The following is a 16276-nucleotide window of genomic DNA, read 5'->3' as shown; positions in this document are numbered from 1 at the left end:
TGCGGGTGCGAAAAGCCACTACCGCGCTCCCTCAGCGGCTTCAGGCTTTCAAATTGGCGGGAGCTGGGGCTATCGCTACGGGTCGCAGCGTGGGACAAACTTCCTCCAAACGCGAACGGCACCGTTCCTAAGACACCACCTAATCCTTCTCCGCCCCCAAAATGCACCGCGGCTTCCTTGCTCTCTGTCGCTTTGTGTCCCGCCCCTTAGTTACATCCGGGCGCCTGAAGGGAGAGGGCGGGCCGGGTGTGTCGCCTCGGTTCGCGAGCGCTGCGGCCGCGGTTGCTGAGGGAGGTTGAGTCCCTTGTGAGGACTTGTTGAGGGGGAGCGACGTCTCGGGCGCTCGGCCATGGCCGTAAGTGGTGTTAGCCGCCGGGATCTTTGGAGGGAGCTGAATTGGGAAGGGGGCTGCTACTGAAGAGCGTGTGAGATGGGGAGGGCTGGGTCGGGAAGCCGTGTGCGCGGAGAGACAAAATGGCGTCCGCCGCTCCTTCGCTTGCCGGCGCCATGATGGGCCTCAGAGAGGGGGTGGCCGCTTTTCACCCATTACTTGTCTCCCTGTTTCCAGAAGTTTCTGTTTCATTTCTCTGCGCTTAGAGAGAAGTGAAGAGGCCTTGTGACGAGGCTTTATCGTTTCCTGGCTGTAGGAGCGGGCGTTTCTCAGAGGGACTGTGAGGCGCAGGTTTCCTGGGAGGGGAGAGGGGAGAGGATCGATTTGGTGGTTGAACCATGCTCAGTTTTCGTTCCTGTAGCTTTCCTTGCCCTGTTATTTTTCATTGTGTTTGGTCACAGGCCTGATACTTTCAGCATCTTCTTGCACTCGGTTAATTATTTGTCCACATCCTGTTGTTGTTGTGGTTAATATCTATAGCAAACGCCTATGCTGTAGTTATCACTGCCCGTTATGTTTGTACACGGCCTGAGAGTGTAGCTCTTTTAAAATTTGTGTGACCTGGAAACATATAAAGGTGTCTGCCCCATAATTGAGTTGAACCACTAAGAGTAGTTATGAAACCCGATGTGGTTAATTTTTTTCAAAAGTTATTAAATAGTCTTGAATGCAAAAAAAAAAAAAATCCCAAACCAGACTTGAAAGAGATAAAATCTTCGAAGTTGACTTAAAGTACTTTGTAGTGTATAATCTGGTGTTTAAAGTTCTTGTATTGAAAGTTTGACCGGTGGTGAAACAGAGCAAGAAGACCATAAACTTCTGGAGAAAATTATTTTTTTTTTTTATGATGGTCATTTTGGTTTATATAACTTAACCTGTTAAGAATAAGATAAATTTTTCTGTAAAAGGACTTGAAGAATTATGGTCTTGTAGTTTTTCACCTAGATTACAGGCACTGTCTTTGAGGTTCCTTTAAAGCAGTAGGTGAGGGGCTTCTTCAAGGAAACCATGAGCTTATGGCCAATCTAAGAACTGAGAATAGTCTTACTGAAGTCTGTCAGCCTTTTTTTGCTCTGTGTTTTTGTAGAGCTGAGAGATTTCTCTAAGGTGCAGTGCACAAGGGCATTAATGAGCAGCGATGTGTATAAATAATGGGACTGGTAGCCTTGCAAAATGTGGCAGTGGGCTCAATTTCGGTTGAGTGCTCTGTTTAAAAACCCAGTTAGCTTAGACTGTTAGCTGGTATTCTCCTTATCCTTCTCAAGTAACTTTGAAATGTAAATTTATAGAGATCTCAAAATTCCTTTGAAACTTCTTTTAGCTGAGTCTTTTGGAAACCTTAGATGAAGAAGAGAGGGACTGAGTAGAAGGGGGGGGGGAAGTGTAGATAAGCAGATGATAGATATGGAATGCCAAGGATTGTGATGGCTAAGATCACAAATAGGGGAGTGGTTCCTGCTCTTTATCTAATGTCCTGAAGTTTTCAGGATGATGAGTGGGGTAGCAATAGTATTCAGAAGTGTCACTGAGACTACAGTTAAAGCTGTGTTGCAGATGCAATCTTAAGTGGCTGGTGCTGTTGTCCATTTGTGTGTTTTGAACTAGATATCGTTATACCATGTGAACGGAGAAGTGAACAGCTGCTTTATCTCTCTTGAAGAGAGATTTTACTACAGATGTATCTTTGTACGGATCCAAATTAATAAAGAATTAGGCCGACTAACAGTAGTAGCTGAAATACAAATCCAAAGATTTACCTGTAGCATGTTAGGAAGAAAGATTAACATTAATATGCAATGTGTTAATGACAATTTGTAGTGTCTGTTGTGGTTTAACAAAAACTGGCTGCTTTGTTTTCAAAGTAATTAATATTAATCGGCGTTTGAGACATTTTCATGTGTCTTGTTCAGTTTGCAAATAAAACTGCATCCAGTAGAAAACCATGCAAGTCTGAGTCCTCTGCTATGCTAAATGATCTTCATGAATAGCATTTCTGGGCCAAATTATGTCCTTAGTGAACTCTGCTGCAGCCGCACGAAATTCAGAAGGTTTGATTATGACTGCCATTTACATGATTGGAACAAGAGAGACCAATGAATCTGTAAAGGCATTAATGAAAGCACATTCGCCTTTTTGGTGTGTACTTTTTCATTCTGTTTCTTTCATTGCATTGTACACCAATTGTATGCATTTACTTCTCCCAGCATTGAATCACAAAGCAGTTGTGACTGCTCTACATGAGATAAGTTTCTGGATTTAGTCCTCCTAGGTCAAGGTTTAGAAGGAATGGAGGTAGCGTCTTGGTTTTTGTCATCTAAGAAAAATGTGATACAGAAATTGTTGGGCCAAGTGGATGTGACCTATATGTATTCTCATACAAATACACATTTTTGCATAGAGCTGGCATTGGAGATTTTTCATTATTCAAAACTTAGCTGTCTAATACAATATACCTAATTTCATTTTTCTTCAGAGTTCATTCTGTACTTCAGAATGCTGTGGGGATTTTGTGCTGTGCCTCAGTAGCGCCCTAACTTGTGAGGTGACTTAGAACTGTTGGGACAGCATTGACCTTAAGTAATCTTAGTCATATAAATGTTAAAAGGTAATTGGCCTACAAAACAACACTGTTTAGAAAAAACTGTGGGTCAGAATTTAGTCTTACTGATATTCTCAAAAGCACTTGGAAAAAGTAAAATGCAGTCTAATGTAGTGGGAGAGCAAAATGTTACTATATATTAGTTCTCTGTATTAAAGTCTTGAAAAATCAATCTGTATGGAGTTAGACAGTTCACTGCATATCTGTCAAGCTATTGCCTAACAGATGGCTACTCACGAGACTGAAGACACACTTAAAATTATTTTCTGTAAAGACAGAGGAAGTACTAAGTAAATAGTTTTTCTTGGTTTTCAGTCCTAAGTTTCTGATTTTTAACCATTCTGTCCCCTTGTGTAGGGTAGTGATACAGAACGAGATGGAGTAGCCCCAGAAAAGTCCTCTCCAGAAAGAGAGAAGAAAAAGGAACAATCAGATGCCTCTAGTTCTCCCAGAACATCGAAGCATCATTATTCAAGATCACGCTCACGGTCAAGGGAAAGAAGACGGAAGTCAGGTATGGTCTTCATATAAGCAAAGTTGCTTGGTAATGTTCTGGTGTATGCTTATAAAACTGAAATCTTTTTAAAGCTGTTTTGGAAAAAATATACAGACTGAACTGTAGTAACTTGTTAGAATTGGGGAAAAATGAAGCTACTAATTTTGGTTTTGTATCTTACATGTGTTATATTGAAAATTTTCGATTTAAATGATAGAAGTGCTAAGGAAGAAGGTCTTGTCAATGTTTAGGGGATGGGGGGGCAGACAGACAACACCAAACAGAAAATCATACTACTTTGTCTTCGTTTTAATCAGCTATGCATAGAGTGGGATACTTTTGCATGGTTGTAACAAAAATAAGATTACCTGGCTGAAGAATGTGACTGGAGTATGACATGGGCTAGTTTTTCACTGTCAGAGCTTAAATAAATGCAAACAGAACAACTGGGAGTAACAACTAGAGTTTGCTTTCTGAGGTAGATATTCGAATAGTACAGTTTGTTTTCTAAATCTCTATTCTTGACTTTGAGGAGTGGAATAATTGAAAGGAACTATAAAGATTATAGTCAGCTGATCTCCTCCGTAACTTGGTAAACAACAATAAATGTTTCCTTCTCCAGATACTGAAGGAAGAAAACACAGAAGCCGGAGCAGAAGCAAAGAGGTAATTAACACTTTGTAGCGTTTAGGTAATTGTACAATACATCTTAAAAAGTATCTTGTAGTAATGCACATATGTGTAAACCTATATAAATGACTTTATGGTAAGTACAAGAAATTGGAAACTTTAAGCTTAAAAATGGATGTGGAGAACCTTTCATAGTGAAGCATGATTGCAGCCATCATGTTGACAAGGTAATAGTTTTATAGAAAAATGCTTTCAGAAACTAGTAACTTAATTTTTTTTTTTTTTCTTGTGGAAACAGCCAAAAGAAAGAATTCATGTGGAGAAGTAGGATGGTGTTCTTGATGACTTTCACAGAGCTTCCATTAACTGAAAGCTTTGGGTAGCTTTATTCCTGGCGAATGTTCAGGACTTTCAATGATACATACCCATCTACTTAAGTATATTAAAAATGAGTCCCCATCTGACTGAGCTCTGTTTATTGCATCCTTTAATTGTAAAGACTGTCATAGCTTGACAAACAAGCCAAGTCAGCTGGAAACATGACAGTAGCAGCAAAAATTTCAGAGGACTGTCTCTTTTTAAGTAAGTAAATGTGTGTGCATATATATAGAGAGAGAAGACACAGCATCAGTAATACCTTGAAAATAACTGGCTTGCACACCAGAGAAGAGATGAAACAAGCAAACCAGGAGCACTGAAATAGTCAGAAAGAAGCTTAACCCATCTGGGGCAATAGCAGGCTGGGTCAGATGAGGCACTTTTTAACTTCTAACCTGGGTCAGGAACTTCTTCCCCCATGCCAATGGAAGCTCTGTTGAAAAAAGGAGGAAAAAAAAAAAAAGAGGAAAAGAAAAATAATCTAGGAGAGTTTTTGTGAAATTGAATATATTGTTTAGCTCACATGATAACATTTCTATAATAAATCATACTCAGCGTGCTAATGCGCCAAGAGACTGAACTGAAGACGCTGCAGACTCAGATAGCAAAATTATAAGCCTACTTCATGATAAGGTAACTATTAGTCATTCAAACTCCTATTTCCCTTAAAAATTTCTTAAATCCGTTATGGGATATAATGGTGGTTTATTACTAAGTGTGTGCCTGGAAGACATGATTTAAAAAAATGTATATCTCTTTTTAATGTTTTAAAAAAAATCCTCACTTAAAATTATGTCCAGTGTTTTGCCATGCTGTTGGATCTAATCATACACAAGTTTTTTACCAGTTTCTAAGTTTCACAGAGTGAACAGATGAGGAATAATGTCGCACTACATTTTCTGTTTTGATTCATTTGCAAGATCAAGCTCTTTGTAGACTGAATACTGAGTATCAGTAATTCTTTTTAATATGTGCGTCAGGACAACTACTTACGTAAATACATACTTAAAATTAAGGTACAGGTAACATCTCAAACTTCATATGCGTTTTTATGCAACAACTGATTATTCAAGGAGTTAAGAATAAAATACTGTAAAAGCAGGAAAAATATCTAACATTATTGTATACTTGAACTATAACGAAATATGTTTAGAAATGGATATATATTAATAAGAAGTTAGAAAGGCTTGGATAAGTGGGTATATATAATATATATATAATAGCATCTTCTCCAGACTTGTTTCTTTTGAGAGGAGGTTATGATTATAGGAAAGGTTTTATGAGTAGTTAACAGATTTAGATAAGCTAAAAAAAAAAACCTCTGAGGAATTGGGGTTTAGTCTAAAATGAAAGTATTGTGCTTAAACTCTGACTTGAAACAAAATGTTGTTTAAACATAAGACTTAAGTGGGGTATGCTTTTGTACTAGAAAGATTTCAAAATAAACTGGATATATTAAGAAAAGGTGTTGATGTCATGACATAGTCTCTAAGGAAAACACTGGCAAAAATCAGGCCTGACCTTGCTAAATATTTTTGGCATTGCAGCTATAAAAAGGAATCTTTTTTTAAGACGCACTGCAGGAAGAAATTGCGGTATAGTGGAACAGCATCTCTTTAATTTAAAACTACTGTGGGAGGTCTCAGAGTGATGCATGTTAGTTTTAAATACTAAAAATGGGATGTCAGCCATGTAACTTACTACTTTGCTTTTTAAAAACTGTTGGAAGTTACTGACTGAAGAGAGTTTTGGTCTAAAAATTAATTGTCTAATGATGGTTAGAAAATTGTTCTAAAAGCAAAACAGTGTGTTTGCAACTATATGTGGATTTTAGTAACTTTCTACATGGTAGGCTTAGGCAAATATTTAATATTCACTACAAATGTGAGTGCATATATATGCATATTCATAAATTGTCAGGTGCTGGAAGATAGATACTTATTATATGTTTGGAATGGAGACAGTAACTGAGAATGACAGTTGATTTTGTTATCGTGCTGTGGAAACACTGTAAAGATACCCTGTTGGATGCTTTAGAAATCCTGTAGACAGTGGGGAGGAGGGAAAAGGGGGAAAAATTATAGTGTATATTTGCAACTTTGGGTAGCTGGTGACGTTAGGTAAAATAGCCATCGCTCATGATTGAGTCACACTCCTAAGGTTACTAATGTTGCATCACAACTTATCATTTTTTATCTTCTGATACCCATACTAACTCTCTTTGTTGCACTATTTTCCTGAAAGAACCAACTTCTTCTTAAAACAGGCAAGAAGACATGAATCCAAAGAGAAGTCCTCCAAGAAGCACAAATCTGAAGACCACAATGACAAAGAACATTCTTCTGACAAGGGAAGAGATAGCCTAAACTCATCTGAAAATGGTGAGGATAGACATAAACGCAAAGAGAGAAAATCATCAAGAGGGAGGAGTCATTCAAGATCCAGGTCTCGTGAAAGGTAAGTTGTTTTACATTATTATTCTCTTTTAAGTGCATTTGCAAAAGCAGTGTTTGAAATTTGTGTAGTCTTCTGAAGTACAGCTGACCTAATTTAACTCTAAAGCATCAATTTATGTTGCGTGTTTCAGTTTTCATTGGGTAGTGCATTGGCTGCTACTTGATTTGGTGGGGTTGGTTCTTTTTTTTTCCCCCAGATTGATTCTGAGTAAAAGTACAAAATATATATAGGCTTTATATAGGTGCTCTGTCTGGTGTTTATAATTAGTATACACAGTATAGAAAATCTATAAACAGAGTGTATTAAATGTTCCCTGTTGTCAGTGACAGGAAAGAAAATACACCTTACCAACATGATGGCTTTTTAACCTCCTAATTCAAGAGCTTACCCAGAGAGAATACTGTCTAAGCCTCCTTGCAGGGTAGGCCACCTAGCATACTAATGGTAGGAGAATTGCTTGGGACAAACAGGTTGCTGCCAGCAGAACCTTTCAGCCAGCTCGGCTCGTAGCTGAGGGATCTGTAGCAAACATGATAGCAAGAAACAAGCTTCAGTTAATGATACACTGAGGGACTGTGTGTGACTCACAAGCTGAAACTTGGGCATCTCTTCCTTAAGGTATTGGAATACCATGGGGAGGAGGAGGGTTTTGTTGCCTTGAAGTTAAGACTCCTGCATCAGATTAGTTTGGCTGTGTATTTGTTTTGAGATGTACACTGTAATGAACAATTAAAAAGAGCTGTGTTGATGAGTATGACTGTCTACATAAACTCTGTGTAACTCACTTCTCCGTTGTGGTTGGTGGTAGTGTTTGTTCCTTTCCCATTTCATCTCCTAGTCTTACAACTTAAACTGTTCCAAGCATGAACTCTTCCATGTATAGTTTGCAGCCTCCCCACCCCACCCGATGCATTTTCCCCTGTGGTGACAAACCTGTTTGTAAGTCCTTAAGTAGAAGCTGAATTTAAACATGAGAATATATGTAAGAATTTGGGACATGTGTTTCAGACGTCATCGTAGTAGAAGTCGTGATAGGAAAAAATCCCGATCTCGCAGCAGAGAGAGAAAACGACGTATAAGATCTCGTTCTAGATCAAGATCTAGACACAGACATAGGAGTAGAAGTAAAAGCAGAACTAGGAGTAGAAGCAGGTAAGTGTTAACTTCTGTATCCACTTGGTGGTGGTGTTCAGTTGGGCTGATGTATAGAAGAATGATGGATTTGCCAGTTAAGGTCTGTTCAGTTTAACTAAATGTGTTTGGCTTTTTTCCTCAACTGTATTGATACAGTAGGTTAAGGACTGGGCAGTTTGCATACACTTACAGAAACGTTTGTCCTGGACAGCTTAAGTGTCTCAGATTCTCAGCTATTCATAGCATGATTTGTTAGGAATTAGAAATGCTTAACTAGTTATTCTGTGGGTATCTTGTAAAACCACCATTTTAGAACTTTTGACTGATAAAGTAGAAGGGAAGTAAATAACTTAATATTTTGAGTAGTAATCATTACTATGGTTCAAGCTGGTTTTGGTTTCTTATACCACCACTGAATTTTCCATTTTAATAGGATACTTAAATGACATTCAAGTGGGACAAACTGCAGGATAAGATACAACTGACCCTTTCATGTGTTTGATACAAGAGTAGTGTGGCAGGCAAAGCAGTATTTTAAAAATACTACTGTATTTATCTCTTTTTGTTTAGGTATATGTTATAAAAGGGAAGTTTAACTGGGGATCACTGGCTGTCAGAGCAGATACACTGATCAGAAGCTGGTTGTGATGAGCTCCATAAAGTTAATTTAAAAATTTATCTTGTCTGTGAACTGGCACAGTTAGTGTAGTGTTAAGGTGAATTTTGAGTCAGATGGACTATTTCTGATCTGAATGTACTATTCTGTGCTAGTGATTACTGACTCCTTTTTGTCAAGTTCAACATGAGAATATTTATTGTGTTAATTCTTCTCCCTGTCTTGGGTGCTTCCATTTCTTCCATAAATTCTAGAAATGCAGATTGAGACACCCTAGCTAGGCACATACTGGCTTATTCTGGGTCTGTTTGATAGAGTTGAGATCCATGCTTCACCTGGAATATGCTAGAGTTGAGGTTTTCATCACTGTATAGAAGTTAATATTTTCTGATACTGATGAATTGTTCAGTATTTTGGTGTAGAGTTCTGAGTCTATTTGTATATGTCACCTTTTCATTCTTAATACCCTGTAGGATTTTCTGAATGAGTAAGCTGAAATATGACTTAATGACTACTAGAGTTCTTCTTTTTCCCCTCCCACTTGTTTAAAGTAAAACAGGTAGTTTGAATGCAAATTGGTGTCCCTTCAGAGCTCCCAAGAAAGTGTTGACAGTGTTCCAGTTCATTTAGTAGTATTTTCACTAGAGTATTTTAAACTGCGTATTTAAAGGATGTAGAAGTTGGTTATGACTACTGAACATTACAGTGGATCGTTGGAGACTTAATGTAGCACACTTGTGTAATGCTACAACATCACTTGTGAAACTGTTAAGAAGACTGACGTTTCTGAAGAAGTAGTTGAATTACATGGTTTGTGTCATTTTGTTTTGGCATGCACTTTCTGCTAAACTTTCAGCTGGGGTGAGTAGAGCTGGGTCTTCAACTGGTATACATGTTACTTGCATTTAATAGTATTTAAGCCACCTTTGGCACGATGCGTAAGGCTTCGGTTCCCCATTATTTCCAGTTACTATAGGTGATCTGCACGTACTGTTTTTAAAAGTAGCTTTGAACATTTAGTGTTTAATGGCTTTGTGGAAACTTCACATCCCAGCGTAGTTTTTTTTGCTTCTGCAGTGGAATTCAGATTACCTGAAACAGAACAGCAAATCCGGGAAGAAAAAGTAAGGGACAGTCATAGCTTAGGAATTTCTTCAACTGGAAACATGTCTTGTTGGATAGTGGTGGAAATACTGCAAGAATCCATTTCTTTTAAGTACTGTTTTGTCTCACAAATCCTAGAGGAGGAAAATAAATGAGGTGTAAATCTTAACAGTAGCTAGAACACTGCATCAAGTTCTGGGCTCAGGTGAAGCCTTTGGAAAGAAAATTATGAGGCAAGTCTGAAGAAAAACTCTTCACAAGCCAGATAAGGACGATGTGGAAACCTACCCTGTTAAAACTCAACGTGAAATTAATTCCCTCATCATGAAATGCAGTATTTGTTGTGTGACACTGAACAGGTTATGACAGAAGCATTTGTAAATAGTAGAGCTTGACCTTCTCTTGATGGTTCTTTGCATAATCTCAAGCTCACATTTTTACGTGATCTGTCCTCGCTAGCATTTAAACTAATCTTCTTGTTCTGTGAGCGTGTAGACCCTCCTGGCAGTTCTTTTGTAGCATTGTTCTGATTAAATGCTAGGAGGAAAACATGCCACCATCTGCTTGTTTCAAATGGAAATACTTAAATACAAAAGCTCAAATATTTATTTCCTTGATGTTTACCAGTGCAATAAAGCATCAGACCAAAGACAAGACCAAACTACAATAGTCAGCACGGGGAAAAATGAAGGTATCTTTGAAACATGCATTACATCTTATCTCAGGAATGCAGATCTGTCACTTCCCAGTGCCTGAATCTGCATCTTGTCATCTTCTATGAAAAGATAAGTCTCACCTCCTTTGTATTCTACCAGATTTGTCATGTAAACGAGGATCTCTTTTTGTATCTTCAGTCTACGTTTCATGATGTTTGTAGGTGCTGCCCAAGTTGCAAAGAGAAGAAGCAGAATATCTGAATGCCATTTAAAGTGACTGTTGTCAAGTTAGCAATTATCTCAAGTTAGCTATTGTCTCAAATGCTTGATAGTAACATTTAAGTATAAAATTGCAGAAACGTCTTTGTGCATCTCAACTTAATGTTTATGGCAAACCTGGGAAAAATATGAGTGAAATCTCCTGTAATTTAAGCTTTGTTGGACACTTTTGAGTATCTGTGATTTTGTTTAAAACATCAGTGTCAGAGGCTTAAACAGGGATAAACCCTTATCTCTTGTAATGTAGATACTAAAGATCCTGGCAAAGAGAACTACTGCTAATAGTACTTTATATGTGTCTTTTGAGAGGCTGTTGCTTAGATGAGATTAGATATATATTTGGGAGGAGGTGGGGAGAAGGTTACTAAAGGAGAATTGAACTGAATATTTTGGTATTTTGCTTAGAATTGTATTTTAACTGGGTTCTTTTCAGATTGTCAGGCTCCAGATAATGTATGCTTCATAATTCTCTGCACAGTACTGTCCTTATCAAGAGCAAACCCAAGACAAATCACATGTGTATAGAACAGTTCTCACATTTAGCTTGGTAGCCTCTCTCAAACAGTTGTCCAAAACACATTTAGTGAAGAGTATGCAGAGGGGAGAGAAATAGTAATTTCCCTGAGTACTATTTCAGTTTTTAAATTGGACCTCTTCAAAATCACATTTTTAATGTAATTATAGTGCTGTGAGGTCCTCTATGGCTTTAAAGTATTCTTGTAAACTTGATCCATTTTACAGTTTTCTTGCAATTGACTTTACCAAAAGTTACACAGTGTTTTTTCTTGTCAGGTTTTAGAATTAAAATCTCCTAGAGCAGATCTGTTTGTTATAAACACTCAGTTTAAGAGGGTAAATGAATACTGAGAATTACATATTCTGTTATATCTCACAGTTGTAAATGGAAATCTTCAATTTTAGCTCTGTCTTGTTACAAGGCAATCGTGACTGTTACACTGTTCCAGTATAATGTCTGTGAAAGCAGTCCTTGAGAGCTCTACAAATTAGTCATTAAGCAATTTTTCAAAATTGTGATCAAATACTTTATGAAATGTTACAGTATATATATGCCTCTGTTTTAGCTACTCTGTTAAATTTGGTTACAGAGAGCGAAAGAAAAGAATTGAGAAGCCCCGAAGATTCAGCGGGAGTCATAGCCGGAGTCCGAGTCCGCCACCTTTTCGAGGACGAAATACAGCTATGGATGCACAGGAAGCATTAGCCAGAAGGTCAGAAATTGTTAAGATTTTAATGATATGTGACATAAATAAGCTGCTGCTGTGAATTTTTTGCATGTCTTAAATATTTTTGTTCTCATGTTCTTACTTCTAGACTGGAAAGAGCAAAGAAACTGCAAGAACAGAGAGAGAAGGAAATGGTTGAAAAACAAAAGCAACAGGAAATGGCTGCAGGTAGTCCATGTATATTATATTAATTCCTAAACAATAGTGTGAGTGGAAGATATTGTAGGCTTATGTGCTGAATGTTACAGTCATGTCCAACAGATGTACAGCTTGTCTTTCTTTGTATAATTGTTAACTTGGTCCATATGTAAGAACCACAACTAGAACTAGGAAATATTTGAAAAAAGAAAACCAAACCAAAAACCTCAACCAAACATAAAGACACACAAATGATCAGGACTTCATATCACTTACTGAGTATACCACAAAAATGTTTGGCTTGTAAATGATTTCATGACGGTCATTAGACTGTTCCTTTATGCAGTACTAAGCAAGAGTTTGAAAGCTGTTAGCAGTGCAGGGATATCTAGAAGCATGAGGTACGTTAGTTTCACTTTTAGTTCTGGTTTACTAAAACTATTGGAGACTTGTTTCTTAATTTAAAAATAACATGTATTTTATCATGCATTTGTTATTTGGATATTTTGAACTTATTTCTGATGAAGGGACATGTTTGGGTTTTTTTTTGTTTGGGGATTTTGTGGGTTTTTTTGTTGTGGAGTTTTTTGGGTGTTTTTTTGCTTGGTGTTTTGTGTTTTGTTTTTTTTTTTTTTTTTAAAAAAAAAAGTCTGAATTTATTGTCTGATAGCAAGTGCCCTTTCTTCTTCAGCGGCTGCAGCCACTGGAGGTTCTGTTATTAATGTGGCTGCTCTCCTGGCATCGGGAACACAAGTAACTCCTCAAATAGCAATGGCAGCTCAAATGGCAGCACTACAAGCAAAAGCACTAGCAGAGACTGGAATAGCCGTACCAAGCTATTATAACCCAGCAGCAGTGAATCCAATGAAATTTGCCGAGCAAGAGAAAAAGCGGAAGATGCTTTGGCAAGGCAAAAAGGAAGGGGTAATGTTGTCTTTTCTTACTTTCATAAAACTTGTTTGGAAACATTCTGCAGTCAGACAGTTTAAGCATGCTTATTAATGATATTTCCAGCAAAATTACTTTCACACCTGTTAGGAAACGTCCCTATTAACAGCAGCCCAACGTAAAACATCAGGAGTGAAAGGACTAAGATAGCTAGACCTTCAATGACAAATGGTTGTGACACAAGCCTCAGGAAAACCCCTAATGTCATAAAACTTAAGAGATATAATTGGATCTTAATGTTCCTGTTGTCAGTTTGCCTACCACTTGCAACTAAATATCAAATACGGATGGTCTCTTATTACTGAAGAGTGATGGCTAACGTATAGAAACTATACTTGACCACTCCTTTCTGTGACTGTAGAGATTTTTTTTCATTTGATTGTTGTATCCTGTCCACTTCCAGACTTCAAAAACGAGTCTGAAAACCTTGCTAGTAACTTTTCAGGCGTTGAGTAACGGGTTACTAGTACTAACAAATGTTACAAATACAAATAAGCCTTCAGACTTTTATGCTGTGTCAAATAAATGCTCTTGGAATTAGTATAGGCCACCAAATAAAAAAAGGCTTCTTTTTCAGAAAGTCACTGGATTTGAGTGCAGGTTTTGCCTGCTGATACTATGGGAAAATTGGCACGTTAAAATATTTGTATTTTTGTCTTTGACACTATGCTAGTATGGAAGTGTGTTTGTTACATTAGATTGATTGGTTGGAAGAGACCTTAAAGACCATCTAGTTCCAACCCCCTCCCATGGGTAGGGACACCTGCCACTAGACCAGGTTCCTCAAAGCCCTGTCCAACCTGGCCTTGGTTGAGAGCTCTCCAAGTTATTAAGCAATTTTTCAGAGTTGTGATCAAATACTTTATGAAACATTAAGGTACATCATGTGTCTGTTGTGTAACAAGCTCACCTCACTTTTCAGACTCTTTCATAAGATGTGAAAAGCTGAAACTGGTTCACATGGCATTGATGGGATGCAAAAGTGAGGAAAAAAGGAACCTGAATGCTGTCTAAGCAGTTCTTCCTGAATTGTGCTATATATTGATTAGGTGTAATAAGCAAATCCGTTTTTCCATAATTCACTTTAAACATGAATGCTGGCAAGGTTTCCAAACTTTAAGGAAATGAGTGCAGTCTACCCAAGTAAAGAATATACCTCCACTTTGAAACCTATGGATAAGCAGACTTCCCTCACAAGGAGTTTCTGTGAGGATGCTGCAGGAATGTCAGACGTGACTTGGAAAGCTTTTACTTTTAACTGTGCTAGTGCTACACAATGGGCTCATTTTTAATACTGATATTATGCTATTATCAGAAAGTTACATAAAAAGGTGATGCCTCTTTTTTTTTTTTAACTTGTACAGGATAAATCACAGTCTGCAGAAATATGGGAAAAATTAAATTTTGGAAACAAGGACCAAAATGTCAAATTCAGAAAACTGATGGGCATTAAGGTAAAGAGTTCTGAATGTGTAATTAAGTTTATTATCAATTGTAGGATTGTGATTTTTTTTTTTCAAGAATAACCAGTAAGGATGTTAACCTGATACTACCTGATGTAGTTAAGAACTTTAAGTATTTCTCATTAAAGTTCACAAGCAGCATCTAAATCTGAATTCAGTTCAAATTCTACGATTTTGTTATGTTTCTGGCTAACAAGGCAACTGTGGTAGCTGTAACCAATATTCATAATCTGTTAAACAGTATTACTTTGTATAGGTAAGTTAATTGGAGACATTTATTTGAACGAGTTGGAAAAAGGAACTGGATGAAGGCCTCTACATGTTTCTTGACAGTGAGAGGAAAGTTACACTAGAATGTTCCAGCAGTAAAACAAGATGCTTGAATTCTTACTTCAGGACACCTGTAGTATATGAAAACACTGCTTCCTACATGGCTAATGTTTGTTTTCTTCTGTCTGGTGTCTAGAGTGAGGATGAAGCTGGGTGTAGTTCCGTTGATGAAGAGAGTTACAAAACGCTGAAACAACAAGAAGAGGTTTTCAGAAATCTAGATGCACAGTATGAAATGGCAAGATCACAGACTCATACGCAAAGAGGAATGGGATTGGGGTTTACATCGTCAATGCGAGGAATGGATGCAGTTTGAAAAAAAAAAAAAAAAACAAACAGTTTTATTAAAGTTTGGGACTATGGAAGGTTCTTGTTCAAATGTTGGGTCCTTGTTCACCAAAAAGCTAGCATTCTAGCTTGCATGGGTGTTGCATTGACTTTAATTTATTGAAAAATACAATTTTTTTGTAAATATCAGATCAGTGATACTGGTGTTAGTGTTGTAATCAGGTTATACCCACTTCCATTAAACTTGACAGAACTATAGAAGGACAGTATTTTTTAGTTAAAGTTCTACTTTTCAAACCAAGCAGCAGATGGGATAAACTCATACATGGATATTTCGTGTCCACTGTCTTGTGTACTTTTGTACTTTAACCTTGTACAGTTATTTTCAATTCTTGAAACATGAAAGAAACATTGTGTAGATGTTATTTAGCGGTCTGGGCCAATAGGCACATAATCCAGTGCAAAAAACCTGGTTAATAAAGACTTTTTTCTCTAAGGTCTTACTTTATGTTAATTAAGTTGTCTTTTGGGCCAAACTCCAAGGAAGCTAGTTAAGATATATCAGGAAAACTTTGGAAGTCAGAAATAGTGTTTGTTTTGCTTTGCTTGTTTTGAAATAGGATTTTCCTAAAATAAGGAGATTTGCAGTACGGAGCACAACATGTCATAATGAATGCTGAACTTTTTTTGTCAATTTGATACTTGCAAATTTTAGTAGAGAGAGGTGAGAAAGGTAGGATGTTGGAGCTCCTTGCTAATAATTTCATTACTGGAAAGTGTGTAACTTTAGATTGTACAAGCTTGTCTTACAAGAATGCCTATAGGCACGTTAAATGCATGAGGCAGCACCTGACCAGGGCAGGATGCCGTTTGGGTGGGGCCTTGCTCCAGACAGCCTCCTTAAAAATACTCTTGTCCTGTACCCTCCTGCTGCCCTATTTTTATCTCCACCTCTCACCCCTCCTCAGACGAGGAAGAAAAAAAAACAAACCCAGCAACAACAAAAGGAGCAATGCAGCAGATGGTCCCCGGAGGCAAGAGCCTGTCCAGAAAGCTGCCGCCTTCCCACTTAGGCGACGCTCGTCCTCCGCAGAACTACAGCTCCCGGCGGGCCGTGCGCCGCTG

At 37.8% G+C, this 16276-nt stretch overlaps 1 protein-coding gene across 1 annotated transcript; it reads left to right on the top strand.

Annotated features, from left to right (window-relative positions):
• Positions 1-284: 284 nt before the first annotated feature.
• Positions 285-15647, top strand: RSRC2 (arginine/serine-rich coiled-coil 2). Its single transcript, XM_009706273.1, has 10 exons — positions 285-355; positions 3348-3504; positions 4109-4152; positions 6761-6951; positions 7960-8103; positions 11847-11969; positions 12073-12152; positions 12814-13046; positions 14435-14524; positions 15000-15647. The coding sequence occupies exons 1-10, from the start codon at positions 350-352 to the stop codon at positions 15177-15179; spliced, it is 1248 nt and encodes a 415-aa protein (XP_009704575.1). The 5' UTR covers positions 285-349; the 3' UTR covers positions 15180-15647.
• Positions 15648-16276: the final 629 nt, after the last annotated feature.

Source organism: Cariama cristata, unplaced genomic scaffold (genome assembly GCF_000690535.1).
Source record: "Cariama cristata isolate BGI_N322 unplaced genomic scaffold, ASM69053v1 scaffold32118, whole genome shotgun sequence".
Taxonomy (NCBI): Eukaryota; Metazoa; Chordata; class Aves; order Cariamiformes; family Cariamidae; genus Cariama; species Cariama cristata.
Note: the sequence above shows the minus strand (reverse complement) of the source record. Positions and strands in the feature narration are given on the sequence as shown.